The sequence below is a fragment of the Micropterus dolomieu genome, linkage group LG22 (assembly GCF_021292245.1).
Source record: "Micropterus dolomieu isolate WLL.071019.BEF.003 ecotype Adirondacks linkage group LG22, ASM2129224v1, whole genome shotgun sequence".
Lineage (NCBI taxonomy): Eukaryota > Metazoa > Chordata > Actinopteri > Centrarchiformes > Centrarchidae > Micropterus > Micropterus dolomieu.
The window spans coordinates 14,146,001-14,167,969 of NC_060171.1; the positions used below are offsets into that span (position 1 = coordinate 14,146,001).

Sequence of the window (21,969 nt, forward strand, 5' to 3'; positions counted from 1 at the left end):
CAAAAAAAACTATTAAAATTTTTTCGCAAATCCACCCCCCCCCCCCCCCCCTTTTTTTCACAAATCGCACCCTGGGCATATGCTGTTTTTATTTTCTTTAGTAATAACCAACTAAGAGTATCCGCACGTTTCAAAGCTGTAGCTTTTTATTTCAGTTTTGACAGGTAAAGGTATGATTCATACCACTCGAGATGTTATTTGATGCCAAGGAAACACAGCGACTACATTTCCCATAATTCTAGAGAAACTGTTGCCATGGAGGCGTGCTTGGCTTCTCATTTCCGGGGTTGGCAGCAAGAACAATAATGTTTACGAACTAGCTTGTACCGTGCATGTTTTGTTACAGAGAATGGCTATTAAACTAAACTCGTATATGCGTCTGTTGAGATAACTGAGAGATAAGACGCATGTAGTCCGTGTGTATTTGTTCACCGTCGCAGAGGTTTGGCGCTGCTAATGCGCGCGACTTTTCAAAGTGGGCGAGTCTGCGGCTCTTAAAGAGGACGTCTGACCGGGCCAGCCGGTAGTCTTACAAAGTTTAGTGCTTGGCCAAAATACATGCAAACCTTCGTTAAACTTTTTATGAATCTACATCTTTGATCGAAAGTATTTGTTCTAGCTCTTTCACGACCAGACCTTTTTCTTTCTCCGTCGGAGTCATTGTTGCTAAGGCAAGCTAATAACATGCCCAGGTTAACGGTGCCTCTTGTTAGCTAGCTTCACTGCTTTGTAATGTAAACAGTACTTAGCATTTATGTGGCCAGCAGTTAATAACGCCACGTAACTTAACTTTACCGTATAAGTAAAGGAATAAGCAATTGACCAAAAGAAGCGTCTTTCCCATTTATGCCAACAGGTAAGCTAAAGTTAACGTTATATGTCTGCTTTGACTTAAACTTTTTGCTAACTTGTAACGTTAATGTTAGCTAAGTTATCACTGACCTACTATAAGTAATTTAACGCCAACATCAAACGTATTACAAACATTATTCCTGGCTGTTTGTGATGTGTCCTCTTTGTTTTTGCACCTCTCTGCAGAACATCACCCTAACGTACATCAACAGGCTCTGCATCATGTCTATTGATTTTGACAGTGCGGCTCTTCAAACCCAGCATGATGAAGAAGAATACGACCAGGAGGACTATGCAAGAGAGCAAGAGGTAACTTATAAGACACACCGCTGCTGCACTGTGAAGTTGTTGGGATAACGTTTGTGTTTAGTTGTTGGACTTTGTTGTGTCACTTGCCAGTGTGAGTTTGGTAATGGTACTCTGTTGGTTTCTTCAAAAATATTCATGCACCTTTTTGAGCATCACATTTGTCAGGTCTTATGTGTTTTTCTTAGTGTTGTTGTTGCTCGGGAAGCAGTCGAGGTTTGAAAGGCCTGTTTCACAGTTAGACAGGCATGCTGTTTTATTACTCACGCCTACAATGTGTTGCGCCATTAACCTGAGCTATTATTGGCTCAAGGAAAAAGGCCTCTTCCAGGTGTGTCACGCTGAAACTAGCTCTGCCCCGTTGTTTCCCTACTTTTTCTCTATTTAGGTTACTGTGCTTGAACCCACTTGTACCAAACAGAGCGAGCATGAAGAAACCTTCACAGGATGTTTTACCAGTGAGCTACAGAAGAATTGGCCTTTTGCAAGAATATTCATCTTGAGAATGGATTTTTTTCCTTTGGTATAGCCTATGTATTATGCAAGTTAGTCAAGTGGAAAATGTTTGCCACCGGTAATTGGAATGTTTCTGCTCCAGTTAACCTTGCTATATGTTTTGTCTAAACAATGGAGTTCTTTGGGAGCAAACACAACAGTACTGCAGGGAGCTGACAACATGCCAGGCGCATTTTGGATGGTATTCTCTGCTAGGAGGTTATCATGTGGCTTCACAGCTGAAACAGAAGTGCCTCTTAAATCTTTGTTAAATGTGTAAGTCGGATAATATGGGTCCTTCGGTTGTGGACACAGTGGAGGATTTGAGGAATATTCAACGGTCCTTGTGGGAAGTAAGTCCAGCTGGCTGTACTTGTTCTATCACATGGCTAGTTGTAAAGCAAGACTAGTCAACCTGTTGCTGAGGCAGTGGATTTGCCTTGTCGTTTTTGTGTCATTAAGAGCTAAGATGTTTTGACAGAAAAAGACAAGTTGGTCAGTGTTTTGATTCTCAGTTCGTGTTTGAGTATTTTATACATACACAGCTTTATTTTAGGGTTGCAGCTAACAATTACCTTGATTGCTGATTAATCTGAAAATCTAACAGCAGCAAATCCTCACATTTAGGTATCTTAAACCAGTGAATGTTTGGAAAGTTTGCCTGATGAAAATGTATTAAACATCATTGATTAATGATGTTTAATACATGCTTATAAATGACACATACAAGAACAAAATAATCGTGAACACTAAAACCTATGCAAAATGTTTTTATCAGCTACACTGAGCCCTATTCCTCTCGAGACAATATAATTTATCCATTTACAAATGCACCCCTGACACATTCTGTCTCTCAGGCTGTCAGCGATTGCTTCTCTGTGCTGTTTTTTTTCTAACTGTGTTACTTTATAATCTGGTTGCTGAGCACCCTTGGTGACTCATTTCCATGTGCGATTTTTCCGCAGCTACAGAAATTGCTCACAGACCTGCCCGATGACATGCTGGAGGACAGCAGAGACTCCTCCCTAGAGCTGGAGTACTCTACCTGCAGCAATAAAAACACTGGCAACAGGTAATACACATTTTGCTCTTGAAACATTAGTAGTCTGAGATTTACAGAACTTGAGTGTGGTTCAGTACAATCAGACAAACTTGATTGCAGTGCAATAATTTAGCTTTTTTCCCCTCTCCACTCAGTCCACAGTCCACATGGACTCGGCAATGGTCAGCTCATCCAAGGCAAACCTCTCATGAACAGGTTAGTTGTCAGTTTGTTTTCGATGATTTTATCTTCTGAACTTTTAAAGGAAAGAAAAAATCACTATTACTGTCGATGTCTCCCTGAAGAACTATGAAGTTGACTTTGATCAACGCTCACATGATGAGTATGCTTATGAGGATGGAGCTGCTCCGATCAGTGGACATCGGAGTCACCCTCAAAGTCAACCTCTGCCTCACACCTGGAACCAGCAGCCACAGGATCATCAGTTTACCCAGGGAGACTATACATACACCAGCATAGGCACAGAGAAATCTACAGAGACAAATGATTTCTCCACCAATGAGTATGACTCTAAATCATACCCTCAAGGCACTAATAACGCTGTAGTGTATAATGGAGAAGTAGGAAGAAGAGACAACCTTAACTCCCGGGAACACACCAACGACAGAAACCATTGTCAAGTGAGTGGAGTTTTATGTCTTTTTTTGTCATTGCAGCCTATGAAAACATCAGCAGAGTTATTGATGGTTCATTGCAGTGATTTTTGCTCCTGTCTCTTAAAGGATCACCCAGGATTAAATAGGCTTTCTGTCTGTTTTATTTTAAATGAGCTGTACAAACCTAAAATCTGTACAATTTGATTATGTGTTTGAGAAAGAGATTGCATTTCAAGTGTGCAACATTTTTGATCTTCAGGATTTAAACTCTGGAATGGGGGACAGAGTTGTAGATCAGTACAAGGCCAGCTACAATCCTCACCATCCTGCCCATCAGCCAAAGATGTTTAACTCACAGGCCGCTAACCAAGAAGGTCAACTTGACCGTCTGCAAAGAGAATTCCTTGACTCGACACAACGTGAGTCGTAAAGTCTTGATTTGGTTGGTGGATTAACAGCACGATTGTGACGAGTGACATGTAAATCACAGTAGTGTAATAGCTGACAAGTGATCATAGTCAGTTTAGCTGAACAGATTCATCCAAGTCAATAATCTGAATCTGAAATAGTGTTTTGTTGTTTACAACAGTTAAAATGCAAAGTGCCATTGAGCAATACACTGAACTGTCATCTGCTCCACTTTAGTTGTTCTGTGGACGATAATCCACAAAATGAGTTGTTTTAACTGATTAAAAATAATGTGCTGAATATGTCCATGTGCCAGCCATATGAACTACAGATATCATGAGCCTTTATCACAGTTTAACAGTATTATTTTAGAGTGGCGGTGTTTTAGTTATCGTTGCAATTCATCAGCCTCCAGACAAAATATACCTGAACTACTATTTGATGTGAAACACTAAGTTCAGTATTTCAGAAAACAAACAAATCCTTGTGTCGAAATAACAACAATTAGCTTATTATGGCTATTATTATATGTCTCTGTCATGCACAGATATATTCAGCCTGACTACAGGTAAAATGTATTTTTATTGACATTGGTAAGTAGCTGTGATAGCCTTAATGTTCATCCGTATGTAAAGACGGAGAGCCTTGTTTTAGTGCGGCAGTTTATCACTGTGAAACTGGAGACCTAACGTGTTATTCTATCATGTTCACCCTTTCAAATGTAAGTGATCGATGTGTTGAATATACATTTTGTGCTGTATTTCAGAAACTGCTGATAGGGAGCAGCTTGCCCAGCTGCAGATTTTAAACAAGGCTCAACAGAGGCAAATTGAAGACTTGGAACGAAAGATGGAGGATTCAAGACGTAATATGAGATATCTCGAGCATCAGTTTGCAATAGTCAAAGGTATTTTTCACAGTTTTTGCTTTCAATACGAGGTGTGGGACTTGAAGTTAACTTTAATGCAGTACATTGCCCATGGAAAAGTAATGGGATTACTGATTTTGTGACACTTTAAGGTTTGGAATTTAATGTTGTTGCATGTTGTGATTTATTGTTCTCTTTTTTTAAATTTATTTTCAAACATTTAAAAGCTAACATTAAAGATTATGCGGAAATTAAACAAATCACTAGATGTTGGAATAAATAAATCACCAACTCTAGGCCACTGTGAAGAGTTGTAAAGATTTTTTTTCACCATGTCTGACCCTTGTGTTTGAGATTGATAGGGGGGAAAAAAATTGGATGTCTTCACTATATATGCCCTTATGACTCTTAAAAAGACATTTATAGAAACTGGCGTTTTGTGTCCTTGGTCTCTTACTAGATGTGCTGTATAAACATAATCCCATTTTTTTCCGCCATCGACAGATGAAAAGGATGGGCTTGCAGTAAGTCTAAAGGAATCGAGTCGATTGGTTGAAGAGGCCAAGGAGAGAGAGGTTCAAATGCAAAACAAGTTGAGGGCAATGGAGCAGCAAATACAAGTCCTTACTGAAAGAGACCAGGAGGTAAGTTCTGTGCTGGTCCACACTACGGTTTTTCTCCTTCTCACCATCTTAATTGTTTTAAGCAAAATAGGAGACAGGTTATCTGTAATTAAGAAACTTGTATAAAAAAATCATTAATCTTTGAGAAGACAATAGATGGATAGATTGATAAGTACTTTATTGATCCTAAAGTGTAAAGTGCACTACCTGAGAGTGCTCAAAAGTATACATAAATAATAGTAATAATCCATTCATCTATCTTTTACACACATGCAGCTCACACTATGGATCGACCAATATGTTTTTTCCGGGCCAATCCCGATTATTAGTAACCAATTAGACCGACGACCGATATACATTTGCTGTAAAATTTTTAATCTTTGTGTCAAAATTTATAACACAAACTCCAACACAAAACTTAAATTAAAGTTAATTGTCATGTTTAATCGCTATAAATAGTAAATTAAATGAATTAGAGTCCATCCCAGAGATGGACTTGCTAACTATGAGTGATAAATTATTGTAAACTTTGTCTTTACCTGCTGCCCTTTATATTGTATTTATGTTATATTGTTAAGATTTTATTGATACATTTATTGATACTATTTATTGGTTCTGTTCTTTATCTGTACTCTGTATTAGTTTTTCATTACTAAATAATTGCCTTTTAGAATGTTATTTAAAAAAGAATACATTCAGAACAGTAATCAAATTTAACATTTTATTATAACTGTTTTCAGAGAAGCCATAAAAGTAAAGTTTACAGCAGCAAAGTAAAAATATAAAATCAATATCTCACTGGAAACAAATGGAACATGTAAAATAAACTATATTCCTGACATAAAAAATACTGAATAAAGTTTAGAATGAGAAGACATCAGTCCCTATCAGTCGTACCTCCTCCTCCTCCTCCTCCCTCTGCTGCTGCTGGAAGAGAGCAGCTGAGTTTACAATAATTTGCTAAATTTTAAGGTATGTAGCACGTGCTCGTGTAAAATCAAAACACAGCTGCAGTGGATGAGACAGAGCAGATTAAAATATTGCTTTGTACACGTTCCTGCTTATTGTACTGATGCAGTATCAGCTTTTACCAGTGCTGCTAGTTTTGCTGCACTTACTTACAGTAACAGGCGTAGTCATGGTCAAATTGTGTAATCAACACTGATCTGCTCCGCTCGGTGTGTGTGTGTGCGGAGCGCTGCTGAGAGAGGAGGTGAGAGGCTGCAGCGTGGTGGCTGGCTCGCTCTGTTAGCTACTTTCTCACAATAGTCAGTGTTGATAGGCTTTTACTGGTGACTTGTAACCAATCAGCTAGTACTGTGGGCGGGACATTGCTCCAGCCCATAAAGTGGTTAGTACAGACAGAAAGGGGCTGCAGCAGAGCCATAGGAGTATGTTTTTAAAATGAATTAATTATATCAGCTATCTGTTTTTAAAATGACCGATGCAGATTATTGGAAAATGCTGAATATCGGCCATGATAATTGGCCAGACCGATTATTGGTCAACCCCTGGCTCACACATACATAATTTTACTTTGTTTGCAGAACATGAAGAAGCAAAGGGTGGCAGAGGCTGCAGTGGACAGCATGAAACAGCAGATGTTGGAGCTTTGTCGTTCCGACACGTTGTCCAGAACGCGGGAGCAGCATGACCGAGACCTTACTGTCATAAAGGAGCAGCATGAGTCTGCACTGTTGACACTACAGCAGAAACTAGACTCTACCTCTCAGGCTCTGAACGAACAGGTCCGTAGTGTTACTGTTACAGGATGCAGCAATGGCAAAGCTATTCACAACCCATAGTTTTGAATTCAGACAGATGTCCAGATTCAACATGCAGACATTGTAAAATCCTGTGTTGTTTCTTTTTGTGTTTGTTCTAGATTGATGTTGGTCAGAGGTTGCGAGAGCAGGTGAAGCAGCTGGAGCGCCAGAAAGAAGAAGAGCAACTGGAGAGAGCCAGAGTCGTTAACGCCCTCACTAAGCGTCTGGAGGAGAGTCAACAACAATGTGCCAAGCTGCTGCAGACAAGTGAGTGAAGGGGTGAATGTGGATTGCTACCGCATTTTATGTCTTTTGTGTGCTTAAAAACTGTTTTGAGAAGAAATCACAGAACACGAATGAGAAACTTCTCTGCAGGTGTGTTTTATTTTTAATTCGCTCAATTCCAAATAAGCTTTTCTTCTCTGTTGCGGTACTGTTTTCTTCAGGTTCAGTGCAGGAGACGACTCAGATGCAAATCAAACTACAACAGGCTCAATCAGCCAAGGCCCTGAGTGAAAACATGAACAAAGTCTTACAGGTTTGCTCTGATTTTTCTGCCCTAGAATGGAACCACTGTCAAAATGTTATTACTCAAAAAAAAGATTAAACCTTTAATTTTTTTTATTTATCCTGAAGGAGGATCTAGCCGATTTGAAGGAGCAGATCACTCTGTATGAATCTGCTGTGAAACATGGTGTTATTGCATTAGACCTGAGCAGTGACTGGGAGAACCAGCTGTCTGAATCCTGTGTGGATTTAGGATTAAAGAAAACAAACAGGAAAAATGGCATGCTTCACAGGTACACCATCATTATAGAGCAGATTCATTGTCATCTGGTCTTGCTGCACCGCCTGTGTCCTTTTGTCTTTGTGCTATATACTGTGCTACCTTGTCAACTCGCAGTATTTCTACTTCATTGTCACCACTTCCATCAATAACCATCAAAATCAAACTTTCCCTACTGTTTGGTTAGCGCTGCCCTGGCTCACCTTTCGGACTCCAAGCTGCCCAAAGACGAAGCGTTGCGACTGCTGCGAGTGGAGATGCAGCGGTGCCTGGGTAGTCTGAAGGGAAAGCGGACAAAGATCAGTCAGCTGCAGGAGGAGCTCCAGCTCTCTCAGGGTCGAGTGAACGAGCTCCAGACCCAGTTAGATGAAGCCAAGCTCAGTTCTTCGGTGAGGACTCCCCTCTACATGACCAGACACAAGCAGTAATATTGCACTGCTGAGCAAAGCATTTCACACTGTACCTGTTCATACTGATAGCTATTACTCAGATTTACCCATCTGATTTTCTGCTGATAAAAACAGAAATATGAAAAGCATGCAAATGTTTCAGATAAGAGAACAAACCTATTAAAACATATGGATCTGACAGGATTAAAGTATTATATTCTTGTATGTTTCTTGCCAACACTCTTCAGTTGTGGTGGCCTAAAAAGAAACCAATGTCATCAAAGCTCTCATAAATGGTGTGTTACAAGCATAAGTGATCATAAGAAAACTGCATCTGTGTTCACAGGTCAGAGAGACGAGCCAGATGAAACATGTGGACTTATGCGGAGTGCCTCAGAAAGAGTTGATGCGACTACAAGAAGACAATAGACACTTGCAGGAACAAGTGGAGGTTGGTTGTAGTCTACTGTCAAATGAATTATGTTCTTTTTATTTTTAGACTATAAGAAAAGATTAATGAAAGATGTGGTATATCCAAACTCTAGGTCTTAGAAAAAAAGAATAAGGAGCTGAAACAGAGTGAGGAAAAGGTGAAGTCTGCTAACTCTGAGCTTTGCACCAAGATGAGGGAGATGATCCAGGAATTGGACCAAGAGAAGCAGGAGGCAGCTGAGAGGTAAGACATGGAGGGAGGAAATAAGATTATATTAAACGTTTTCTTTACTTTTAAATGATCTTAGTGTGTTTTTATACATACGTTTCTGTTTCTTCATGGAGATCTGAGCGTATTCATCAGCAGTATAGGGACGATGTCGTGAACCGGATCAGAACGGAGCTCATGCTGGAACACAATGGTCTTGTTGAACAGCTGACTGCACAGCACCAACAGCAGGTCCAACAGTTACAGTAAGTCCTCTGCACCTGTCACTGAAAATCGTAGTTTTCTGGAAAACGTTTCAGCTCATTTACAGTACTTCTTCACAGGACCCAGCTGTCTGAGGCCAATGATAAGATGTTGGCTGTGCAAGAATGTTACATATCTGTCTGCAAGGAAAAGGACATGCTTGAAGAAAGTGTACGCAACAGGATGAAGGAGGAGGCTTTGATCAGGGAAATTGAGGTATGTAATATCAGAAACAGTTGGACGCACTTCTTACGCTCGCCAAACCTATAAACGACTAAACTGTGTTGATTCATATTAGTAAGTTATTTATTATAATTTACTTTTGTACTGATTTTGTATGTATTGACTCATCTGGGATGCAAAGCTTTTAGTATTTTCTACTATTTGTTTACTGTATTGCTACACGCTGTATTGCACAAGTCTGTTTCTCACTGATGGCGTTGCCTGTAGCCAACATTGAATACCTGTGGACTGAGAATGGTTTGGTTCTCATTCCCAGCAAAACATGAGAGAGGAGAGTGGCACAGCTATGGAGAAGCTGCGGGCTGAGCTTGAGGCTCAGCATCAGGCCTCAATAAACCAGCTCAAAGCTCTCTGGTCCAAAGAAAAGGAGACAGAGATCCAGCTGCAGGTGAACTCTCAGGTATCCGTGGCCAAGGGTGCTTGGAAGGAGGAACTACAAAAGGTATGATTTCCTGAAATTACTATCCAGCTCCCTCAATTCCCTGATGGCGATTTTATGTTAGACCTGAAAGTTTTTACTGCTTCTGTGCAGATAGAGAAAACCTGGGTCCAGAAGCTGGAGGAGGCTAGGAGAGAGAAACACAGGGAAACTGCTGAGGCTACCTGTCAGGCAGATGAGACTGAGGCCAGCAGTGTGACAATTTCTGTTGAGGAGCTGGACTCCAGGCTCAGTGCCCAGAAACAGGAGCTGCAACTGGAAGCTGACAAAGTCAAACGCAAAGCTGTGGAGGAAGCAAGGAAACAAACCCAGAGAGAGCTACATGAGAAACACTTGGAGGACATGGCCAAACAGGTCAGTGTTTGTTTGTTTTTAATAATACTTGTGCTAGTTAGCAAAGTGCGAGTGGCACCAATTGGAATCATTCCAAGGCCACTAGACTTGCTAAGGCTGTGTTACATTTTTTTTTCTCCTCAGTTTTTTCACACAGTTTCCCAGATAGACAACGTTTTATCTGATTCATCCCTCAATTATTTGAAATCATCAAATCAATTAGTTGTCCATAAAAAAAAATATATACATACCATGCTCTATTGCCCAAACATTTTCAGCTATTTTGCCTTCATTAGGGGTTGACACATTTAGTAGTGGACAGTTGGTTTTTCAGGTTGAAGGTGCAGTAACGAGGGCCTACAATCACTGGATTGAGGATTTCACTTCATTACCAGAATACCAAGACTCTCTACAAACAGAGAGGGAGAAATGGGAAGAAGTAGAAGAAAAACACACCGAACAAAGGGTATATAAAGGTTTTCTTTTTGTGAGTTACAAAATTGTCACTGCTGTCAACTGGCTTTTGTATTCTGATCATTTATATTTTAATTTGAATGTGTCAGATAACCCAGGCTCTGAAGGAGGCCGAGGAGCAGTGGCATAAGAAGCACAAGAACCAGTTGGAGGAGCAGAGCTCTGGAACACAGAGGGTGGAGGAGCTCCAAGAGGAGGTGGCAGCTCTCCAGACTCAGCTGGAGCAAGTGAGGAGAGAGCAAACGGCCCTACTGAAGGCTGAGCTGGCCGGAGCTAAAGCAGCCTGGAACAGAGACAAACAACAAGAGATCTCTGCCATGCAGCTCCGCAGTGAGCAGGTGCATCAAACTAAGGTGCAAGAGCAGTGCAAAAAGCTGGAGCAGGCTTTGCAGCAGGCCAGAGAGGACTTGGCCCTCCAGAAAAAGGAGCTGCTCTTGCAGATGGAGGCCAAGCTACAGCAAACGCTGAGGGCCCGAAAGGAGGAGTGGAGATGTCAGCATGCAGAGAAGGAGCACGCCAGCAGACAGCAGATGAGAGGAGAATTACTAGCAGAGCTGCAGACTGCTCTGGCAGAGGTCCAGGCACAACTTCTCAGAGATCCCAAAACAGATCAGCAGGACACTGAAGACATCAGGAGGACCAGCGGGGCCACATCAGAGGGCACAATAACACACATCATCCAAACATTCTGCAAAGACATAGTCAACAGAGCAGTATCTCAAGCCAAGACCGAGTGGAAGAAAGTGAGTTGGGATTGGATTGTCTGTTGTCTAAAAAAGTAAGGCATTTTATCTGTTAATCATGTAGGACTGTCACTAGGCTTGTTCCGATTGGCGATTGGATCAGCTATCGCGGATTGAAGGGATGTTCAGCGATTGGTTTTTCATGTGCCGATATTTAGGCGATTTTAACTAACTCACTATCAGTATACTATTTAATATGAGTAAAATCATAATTGTGGACCTGCACATAGTGCGTAGATTCACTCAGCACCTCTGCTTGCTCGCTCTCACTCTCTCCCCCTCTCTCACAAACACATTGAAGCAGAGCCATTTGTAACTTAATACATTCAAGTTAACTTATGAGAAGTTAGATTATCTATTTTCTTAACACAATGCTGTCAATGTCGGAGACCCACCTTCAAGTAAGTTATAAGCAAGCATGTATGGAGACTAGCTAGTATAGGTAGCTATGTTAACTTTAGAATACTGCTGGGTTGTTGAGGTTAGCACGCTGTACATAGCTGCTAGTTGATAGCTATTTACGCACCTAGTAATTCATTCTGTGGGAAACACTGTACTGTGCATTCACGGATGTTTCTGGTGGTTTCTCTTAAAGCTAAAAAACCTATTTCTTCCATGCTGGCATTTCTCTGGCATGCTGTAACATAACACCGCCCCCTGGCAATCAAATCGCCAATTGGTGATCTCAAGTAGCCATGATTAGACGATGTGAAAATAGAGTAGATCGTCCAACCCGAACTGACACTCCACTATGCAGAATGATTCATTTACTGAGTCTGCAGAAGGCAAAGGTTAGAGCGTTCTTGCACAAGAACTACACAAAGCAAAAAAGGAAGGTCAAGTTATGTGGTGAAAAAACAGCAAAGGAAAATGATAAGCCGTCTTACACATAAATTTGCAAGCTCCCAAGATTTTACTAATGCAACATTCCAACCTGCAAGTGCAGGTCAGTGTGCGGACAGCTTCTCCTTTTCCTTTACCACAAGAAGTACTGCTATGATTAAATTCTGTAGCATTCAATTATGATTTGTCTGAATTTTGTCTATTTTATGAGGTAAAATGTTTATAATTTGGTTAAACCCTTTATGGTTTCATTCTTGCCCCCACAGATAAGTGAGGAGAGACTGAGTCATGTGTTAAAAGAAACACAGCAACAGCATGAGAGAGCAATCAGCAAAATGCAAAGTATGTAATGTGCTCTTGTCATCTCTTCACTCAGCAGGACATTGTAAAAAACCATCCATTTTGATTAGACGGTAGTGTGATAGTGCCCATCAACAAGTTTACATGGCGATAACTGTACTCTGTTTCCAGGCTCTTTGTCCCAGAGGAAGGAGCAGACTCGTTGCAGAAAGGAGTGCTCTGAGACTGTAAGTAAGCTGCAGAAGAAGAACCAGGAGCTCCAGAGACACTTAGAGAAAGCCTGTCGTCAACTCCAGCACAGCGTACGAGAGCACAAAACTGCAATGCAGAATCTGAAAGGTATTTAATGCATTTTAAATGTTTATTTAAATGTCATGAGTAAATACTCAGCCTATGCAGTATCTATGTTGATGGTCTACAACACTGTTTATTGTAGATCAGTATGAAAGCGGCTTACAAAATGCAAAAGAGGAACATCTGCAGCAGTTAGAGGACGTCAAGAGAGCCAAAGAATTCTCAGGGTCGGTGCTTTTTTTTCTTTTTTTTTTATCTTCTCCTTTTCTTGTCTCTTGTCCAATGAAATTAAATGTGGCCAGGCCAGGAATGATAAGGCCAAACACACAATAAATTTTATGGGTTTTTATTCCCCGACTGGACTCAAATGAGAGAGGGTTTAAGGCAGTTGGTGGTTATACAAAACACAGGAATAACTTTCTTACTCGTCCTTTGCTTATTGCATCTGATCTCAACTATGTGACTTAACAGTACTCTATAGTAACCCTTAACCATACCACAATATGTAATCTGCTGCCATAAACTAGTTTACACTCACTCTGGTAGACTTCAGTTACTTCTAAACAGGAACTCTAGACCTAAATTCTCAACAACCAAAGCTGTAAAATAGCCAAAATCTGGACAACATCAAAATCTAGACATCTAGATTAGATAACACCACTCTAGACAACAGTAGTGGCCTTTCTAAATAGAGAAAAATAAAAAAACAACTATATACATTCACTTAGCCACATAATGCATTGAGTTCATAAACTCAAGGTGAAATATTTAAATTTACCATAAAACAAAATACATTCATTCACAGAATACAATTTACCCAGTACTTTGTACAGAAACTCTCTAAATATGAAACAAACATTGTTTATTTACAGCCTCAGTATACATACACTAATATAATGTGATTTTGTTTGTTAATACACTTCATTGTCACTCACGCTGTCGCCGCTGGTCAGTCTCTTCCCATTGTAGCGCACACACACACACACTCAGCTATCAATCATTAGCAATCCGCTGGGACACCCAGGTCTTCATGCATCTACCTTGGTCTGCTACGTAGTTAACTCTTTCGTCTGCCGATCTTAAGGATTATTATTGTACTTTACCATGGAAATATCCTCCGTATCGATAAACCAAAGTACATCCCTTGCCGTTTCTCTACACCGCGGGACCAACACTTCCGTATTTCCCCGTGTCCCATCCTTCTTATATACAGTCTATGGTCCCATCGGAAACGCTACCCTCTCGCGCAAGCTGTCCCATGTAGTACTCTTAAAGTGACAGTGCCATTAAATACAGAGGACAGTTATCGCTGCAATAACCAGCAACTACATAACATTATAACCTACATAACACTATTTAACTCTGTACCCCTGGTTCACCTGGCTACATAAATGTTGTTTATATTGATATTTTTTATGCAACATGCCCTCCTTTCTGTGTGTATCAAATAGATTTCAATCAATATACAAAATATTTACATGGTTAATTTCTGGAAAATTTATATAAAGGGAAAAATAACCGAAGTAGTGTGAAGTTTAGTGAAGCTCAATCTTTGTTTTGTGTGCAATACAAAGTAATTATTTTAAAATGACTAAAAATACACCTGGGTTCACTGTTGTGTGGTTACAGTCTAAAAAAACAATGTACATTAGTTCAGATGGTAGTTCTATAGACCTTTTGTATTTATAAAACCTGAATTCAGCAGATAATAGTAAGTTCAGTGTTCAGTGAAACTATTAATAATACTTCTTCTACTACTGCTTTTATTTAATATATGGATTTTTATAAGCTCCATGATTAGCATGCTGTTAGTAGCATAGCAATAATAGTAGTTAATGAACAACGAATTTTAATGAAATGCAACACATTGTTTTTGCTTACAGGAATTCTGAGCAGCAACAAAATCTTCAGCAAGGCCTCGAGGAGATGAAACAGCAATACCTGATCACTGTAGAAAAGATCAGAGGTTGGTAATAATGCTGATTTTTAGAGGACCTGGGTTGATTTATTATAATCAGTTTTTAGGGACCTCAACAAGTAATTTTCTTGTGCATGTCCCAGGTGAAAAGCACAGATCACAATTGTGTTTGGGTTTTTTTTTATGGCAGGAGACATGCTGCGTTACCTCCAGGAGAGTCGGGAGCGAGCAGCAGAGATGATCCGTGTGGAGGTGCAGAGGGAGAGGCAGGACACTGTCAGAAAGATGCGGCGCTATTATCTGACCTGTCTGCAGGAGATACTGGAGGACGGAGGAAAGACTACAGGGCAAGAGGCCATAATTGACCTAAACTTGGATGCTTGCTTCAGCATGACTCTTCAAACTAATTGAATTGATCTTCCTGTCTTTTGCAGGGCTGAAAAGAAAATAATGAATGCTGCAAGCAAGCTGGCAGCCATGGCTAAAGTACTGGAGACGCCTATCAAAAGTAAATCCGGAAAGAACTACAGTCTACAGAGTGAGTCATGTTGTGCAAAACTGCTTTGTTTGTTTCAAAGTATCAATTTGGTGTGAATCAGTGGTTTGTATTGACAGGTTGTTTGATGGCTCTGTCCACAGCTGACTGCCCTCCAGGTAGACACGCAGGTTTCACTAAGAACCTGTCCACACTAACTGAGCTTCCTGACATCAGGCCAGAGGAGGGACCCCACAGGGAAAAGACATGTACTGATTCAGAGCAGAAATCAACCGCAGAAGCAAGAACTAAACCTTTAAGTTACCAGGACATTTCTGCAACTGGGAAGGAGGAGGCCTCCATGGATGCAGGGCTGAAACACCAAACTGCTACATACACACACCTCCGCTCTTACAAACCTCAAGAGATGGCTTCTCCATCCCAGGTGGATTTTGTCAGTTCTTCTGTGAGGAGTAAAAGCAGGGAGCTGTACCTGCAGGGAGTTGACAACTGCCTCGACTCAGGGCGACAGAGCAAACCCTTTCTCATCCAGGAGGCTCCTGTCCGAGATGAGAAGCGGACGGACTGGAGCATGACCAGTAGTGACTCTGACACGGGCTTGCAGGTCTCCACGCTTTCCTACTTAGGGAAGAAAGTAGAACCAGTGAAGCCGTTTTCTGTCTCCGCTGCATCAGCCAGTGACTTAGCAGAGTTTGGTGACCTCACCCCGGATGTTTCTGATATGACTGTTTATAATGAAATTGCCAAGAAGACACCTCATACCCAGACCTTGAACTTCCACCATGCAAAGATGAGTACACACAGAGAGCCCACCCCCGGCTCTGAGGGTGAGAAGCAGCATGGAGTTTATTCCAGGCCTCTGTTCTCTGAGTTGAGACAGCGGCAGCAGGACAGCGGCTTCGACAGTCCGTTCTACCAACAAAAATGACACAGTGAAGTAGGGAGCTTGGAACTGAACCATTTCAGTCAGCTGACCAAATAGTGCCTTTAATACAGTGTGTAAAGTTTACATGATGTAGAACCTTTGCCTTCGTAGTCGCCTGCGGTGTCTTTTTGTGTTGTGTTTAACATCGTTAAAGGAATAGTTTGGAAATTTTGGGAAACAACTATTTGTGAGTTGAAAAGATTCTCTCATGTCTGTACGCTCAGCATAAGGCTACAGCCAGCAGCTGCTTAGCTTGGCATAAATACTGTAAACAAAGGTAATAAAATCCAACTTTAAATCTCACTAGGTAGAAAATTTTATCTTATTCAGAGAGCTGTTTTCCCCTGTTTCAGTTTTTTTGCCAAGCTAACTGGCTGCTGTTGGTAGCTTCATATTTATTATACAGACAGTCTTCATTTGACACTCAACAAGAAAGTGAGTGAGCATATTTCCCAAGCTTTGGCGAATGATTGCATTGATGCTTGATGTTTTTGTAAAAGCAGCACTGACCACATTTTAAACCTCGTACTGGCCTGATAATCTCTCACTTCAGGCATAACTCACACTTAAACAGCAAAACAGGTTCTGTAAATATTTGAAAATATCTTTTGGCCTCTAACACTCCTTTTCACATTTCAGTTTACCTACTTATTGCACTGACTAAACCGCCAAAAACACCGAAAGGTGTTTTTCAAAGAAAATGTATTTTCAGGTCAGTAGCTGTTGCTCTGCCATTCTTAACCCTGAATCAGAGATAGGCAGCTTTACAAGACCACGTGTGCTGGATATGGTGTAGGCTCTGTTGCTTGTGCAACACTTATGTCACTCTGTGTTCTCTTTTCTCTCTCTGGGATCAGAAAGATTTAGAGACCAGTGATTCTGTGTCTTTTATATTTTTAAATATTTTATATCACGTTAATGAGATATGTTGTGCATAAATTGTAAATGTGTTTTTATAATTGGCTTTAATTCATTTTAATAAATCTTATCATATTTGCAAACTAAGAAGGAATAATTAGTTTATTTTAAAAGCTGAATTCTGACAAACATGGTGAAGTGTTACCTAAAAAAGTGGCCTGATTTTCTGATGTTTCTGGAGCAGCAATAGTAATGTTTCCAACAGCAAAGTCACTAATATTTCTGAATATTACTGAAAATATATCTAAAATGTCAGTAAAATATTCCTGACATCAAAATACTGTGAAGTTAATAAAGAATGAAGAACTATCAGTCCTTCCTCCTGTCCTCCTCCTCCCTCTGCTGCTGCTGTGATTCACTGCCTGCAGGTTATAAGATTACACTGCTAGAGGAGCGGATGTTTGTCTCAGCTAGCAGCAATTAGTTTACAAGAATATACAATTTTAAGATTACCATGTTCTGGTACATCCCCTAAATAAAATGCACCTGAAAATGAGCATAATGTGACCACTTTAAGCAGCCATCCTTTCAGCTAGAGTTGAGCTAAAACGATTAGGCCCAAGTAATGAGTTGATAATCATCAAAAAAAGAAAAGAAAAAGTTGGATGCCAAAATGTCCCCCAAATACACTGGTTCCCCTTAGATCACACTGGGCTTCAATCAATCAATCGAGAATATCAATAATGAAAATAAGGCAACCTCTCAGCTTCATGTTCTTCAATCATGGAAGAAGGAAACCCAACGAGTGAACTCAAAACACATTAAAACCCAAATAAGTTTAGAATGCTCAAAATATTTGGGGAAACTGATTATCTCAAACTTTTATAATATTTTAAGTAAACCTTAGCTTAAATATAATACATTTTTAAAAATATTTAATTTCTGCATATTAAATTGATTCCCTGATGCTTATTAAAATTTAATTTGACTAATTCTTTACTCAAATGTAATTGTGCACAACTGAGGGAAATGTATTGTGCTAGACTCAAATACTAATGGAAACTCACTCTACAAAATTCCTACTAGTCAACTTGAAATTTACAAAATGCCCATTTTCAGATAGTAGTCCTGAAAAATACAAATACAACTCTGTTATTACAATTCAAGTTCCCTTTTAGTGTCAAAATCTTAAACATCTTTCATTTTTACATTTAACAGACACAAAATAAGGCACATCTTGCATAAAGCTGAATAGACTAAGTAATTGACTGCTTGATCAGATAATTAACCAGCAACAATTTTGATAATTTGTTTTCATTCTTTTTGCAATAATGTTGAACATTTCCAGATTCTTAATGAGATTTTTTGGTGTTAGGCGATAATAACTTGAATCTCTTGAGCTAAATAAAATTTATTATATATTTACTATATTTTGTGGCAAAAGCGACTACGCATAAATGTGTAGTTTTATGGAATCATAAGCAAATAAAGATAGCTAATAAAGATTGTTTAAAATAAGAAGTTCCACGCACACGCACAACCATTTCTAGGTTTTACAATTAGTATTGTGTTCCTAATAATCCTTTAGGTGAGTTTACAATTGCTATACATGTCAAATTGATAGTCAGGTAGATGAGGTAATGGAACAATATCAGGGTTTCTGCAGGTTTCACCTGGTCAAATTTAAGACCTTTTTAAGATCATTATGAATGAAATTTAAGACCTATATCACGACTTAAAAAAAGAAAACAAAAGGAAATGTAGTCACAAAATTACTTGCAAAGTAAATCAATGTATTCAAATTAGGGTTGAGTGATGTCTACAAAATTGGCATCGGACGATGTCAACAATGATGACCGGGATGGATGATGACATTGATAAGCTACGTAATTAACAAGCTGGCATGTGGTGCACCTGCTGATGTGAAAAATGGATCACCGGTAGAAAAACTCTATATAAAATAAGAGTTCTATGTCTTTTTGGCAACTTTATAAACAGAACCTATGAAGGGGAGCAGACAGGGAGACAATAATAAACTACACTCCAAAAGCTAAACTTGCTAAATAAGTCAAGGGGTGGTGATGACGCAATGGATAGAAACATGCCTTTGGTGTCAGCGACACGGGTTCAATCCCCCACTATGGCCCATCCACCATTGCGTCCCTGAGCAAGACACTTAACCCCTCGTTGCTCCAGAGGCTTGGGACCTCTGACATGTATAGCAATTGTAAACTCACCTAAAGGATTATTAGGAACACAATACTAATACTGTGTTTGACCCCCTTTCGCCTTCAGAACTGCCTTCATTCTACGTGGCATTGATTCAACAAGGTGCTGAAAGCATTCTTTAGAAATGTTGGCCCATATTGATAGGATAGCATCTTGCAGTTGATGGAGATTTGTGGGATGCACATCCAGGGCACGAAGCTCCCGTTCCACCACATCCCAAAGATGCTCTATTGGGTTGAGATCTGGTGACTGTGGGGGCCATTTTAGTACAGTGAACTCATTGTCATGTTCAAGAAACCAATTTGAAATGATTCGAGCCTTGTGACATGGTGCGTTATCCTGCTGGAAGTAGCCATCAGAGGATGGGTACATGGTGGCCATAAAGGGATGGACATGGTCAGAAACAATGCTCAGGTAGGCCGTGGCATTTAAACGATGCCCAATTGGTACTAAGGGGCCTAAAGTGTGCCAAGAAAACATCCCCCACACCATTACACCACCACCACCAGTCTGCACAGTGGTAACAAGGCATGATGGATCCATGTTCTCATTCTGTTTACGCCAAATTCTGACTCTACCATCTGAACTGTCCAATTTTGGTGAGCTCTTGCAAATTGTAGCCTCTTTTTCCTATTTGTAGTGGAGATGAGTGGTACCCGGTGGGGTCTTCTGCTGTTGTAGCCCATCCGCCTCAAGGTTGTGCGTGTTGTGGTGTCACAAATGCTTTGCTGCATACCTCGGTTGTAACGAGTGGTTATTTCAGTCAAAGTTGCTCTTCTATCAGCTTGAATCAGTCGGCCCATTCTCCTCTGACCTCTAGCATCAACAAGGCATTTTCGCCCACAGGACTGCCGCATACTGGATGTTTTTCCCTTTTCACGCTATTCTTTGTAAAACCTAGAAATGGTTGTGCGTGAAAATCCCAGTAACTGAGCAGATTGTGAAATACTCAGACCGGCCCGTCTGGCACCAACAACCATGCCACGCTCAAAATTGCGTAAATCACCTTTCTTTCCCATTCTGACATTCAGTTTGGAGTTCAGGAGATTGTCTTGACCAGGACCACACCCTTAAATGCATTGAAGCAACTGCCATGTGATTGGTTGATTAGATAATTGTATTATATATATATGTCGCTTTGTATAAAAGCGTCAGCTAAATCTAAATCTACTGAGGTTGAATTCTAACCATTAGATTTGGGAGAATTCATTTGGTTAGTTGTTCTCCACAGTGATTTTATATTCATTGCACAGTTTTGAGCCTCACCACCATATAATGGAAGGAAAACACATGACCTCAGAATCATTACAGATAGGACAGCTTTTTGTGTCTTAATTTACTGCTTTATACATTTGTAGAAATAAACATAAATAATAGGCAACATGAGAACCACCTCCCTTCTGTATAATTACAAGCATTTCATTTGTACATCAAAATCCAAAAGAATAATCTCCTCATTAGCTTTAAAGGACTAACGTTAGTTTGCATCCCTAATTTGCTATAACGTTACTAACCTCAGCTTCTCCGTAGTCAACACCGTCCTGTCTTTTTAATTTAACTATCAAGATGTACAGTACAGGACAGAGCTGTAACCTGACAACATAATGCTGATCTTATCCTTCGCGTCACTTTCTGACGCTCTCTCCCTCACATTTGCTCGTCATTTGAAGAACGAGGATGTGCTGTTACAGTACCGTGTTACCGTAGCTTACTGATAATCATTAACGATTGTGTGAAATTTGAATAGTGGCGCTCATTCATTAGCGACAGTAGCCTTCAAATACTTTGCTAGAGACTGGTTTTAAAGGGAAAAAAAAACAAAAACCAAAAAAATTCTTGAGCGCTGCGGGGCCATTTCAATGAGCATTACAGATAGCGTTACATGGACGTTGGAAAATAAATACCCGTTTAAAATTATTTAAGACCTAGAACACAAACTTCAGCGAATTGAAGACTTTTTAAGGCCTTAAATGTTGATTTTGAAATTTTAGACTTTTTAAGACCCCGCGGAAACCCTGCAGAACATCTACCTGACAGGTGCTGTTATCAGAGCAGCTCCTTTAATCTGGAGGTCTCAGAGTGTTTGATTGTCTGAGTGACAGAAAGTGACGGTGAAACTCAGAGGAAGAAAATATTCTGGCAGTAAACGTACAGTGTGTCAGGTAATAAATGCTTCAGCTTTTCCAGACCAACAAAAGTCTGATATACTAAATGAACATCATGCGGTGTTGAAGAACACTTGAAACTAGCGACTGAGACATATACGATCTAGTGGAGTAGCCCCCTGCTGGCTGTTAGAGAGAATGCATGTTTGAAGCTTCACTTTTCAACCCTGGAGATTCCTGCTTGGTGAAGACACAAAGCTGCTTCCTGGTTACACAAATCAGACACATTAAATATCAAATGCATACCTGCATACCTCATCCCCGAAGGACCGGGGTCTGAGTGAAGACTGGCAGAGACAGACACAATCAATCAGCTATCAGTTATCAGTACCTCCTGAAGCGATCAATAAGCCTGTGTATACGGACAGTTGTTCTTGGTGTTGCTCAGGCTCAGATTTCTCCATTGTAACGTTACTCCTGGGGCAGCCATCTAGCTGTCCCGGTCCGGTCATGCCTCGACCGGCATGAAGCTCAAGTACTCTATCCCACTGCTGCTAACATTCCAACGTGCATTGCAGCCATCAAAGAACTTGGACTTCAGCGCCGTCCGCGTTGCGTCCACAGGAGTTCCCGTCGAAAGTTTATTTACCATCAGCCTGGCCAGCCTGCTTCAAACATTCCATCCATCTGGACCACTGTCGCATGTCTGCTG

The 21,969-nt window shown here is 40.4% G+C and overlaps 1 protein-coding gene and 1 long non-coding RNA gene across 3 annotated transcripts; one reads left to right on the forward strand and one right to left on the reverse strand.

Moving 5' to 3' along the window:
• The first annotated feature begins 272 nt into the window (after positions 1–272).
• Positions 273–17,295, forward strand: cep152 (centrosomal protein 152). Of its 2 annotated transcripts, none has more exons than XM_046037690.1 (28): positions 273–856; positions 1,039–1,161; positions 2,619–2,725; positions 2,851–2,911; positions 3,001–3,336; positions 3,572–3,731; positions 4,487–4,627; positions 5,093–5,232; positions 6,759–6,959; positions 7,097–7,244; positions 7,424–7,515; positions 7,614–7,777; positions 7,952–8,153; positions 8,500–8,604; positions 8,699–8,829; positions 8,931–9,059; positions 9,138–9,273; positions 9,557–9,742; positions 9,833–10,093; positions 10,395–10,538; positions 10,636–11,289; positions 12,399–12,474; positions 12,604–12,771; positions 12,869–12,953; positions 14,610–14,692; positions 14,835–14,991; positions 15,079–15,182; positions 15,284–17,295. In XM_046037690.1, exons 2-28 carry the CDS (start codon positions 1,075–1,077, stop codon positions 16,066–16,068), a joined length of 5,043 nt encoding a protein of 1,680 aa, XP_045893646.1. In that variant the 5' UTR covers positions 273–856; positions 1,039–1,074; the 3' UTR covers positions 16,069–17,295. The 2 variants fall into 2 exon arrangements, with proteins under 2 accessions (XP_045893646.1, XP_045893647.1); XM_046037691.1 differs by having other exon boundaries at positions 274–856; positions 10,407–10,538.
• LOC123961903 lies at positions 7,343–13,376 on the reverse strand. The gene is made up of 3 exons (XR_006822803.1): positions 8,911–13,376; positions 7,968–8,042; positions 7,343–7,485 (listed from the first exon to the last, which is right to left on the reverse strand). It is a non-coding gene; the product is annotated as an uncharacterized LOC123961903 (long non-coding RNA).
• Positions 17,296–21,969: the final 4,674 nt, after the last annotated feature.

What these genes read in the sequence shown, in the direction of transcription:
- cep152 (XM_046037690.1), top strand. Translation starts at nt 1,075, where the DNA reads ATGTCTATTGATTTTGACAGTGCGGCTCTTCAAACCCAGCATGATGAA. An exon ending in CTTTGATCAGGGAAATTGAG is followed by an intron (nt 9,274 to 9,556) that starts GTATGTAATATC and finishes TCTCATTCCCAG; the next exon opens with CAAAACATGAGAGAGGAGAG. An exon ending in GACGGAGGAAAGACTACAGG is followed by an intron (nt 14,992 to 15,078) that starts GCAAGAGGCCAT and finishes TGTCTTTTGCAG; the next exon opens with GGCTGAAAAGAAAATAATGA.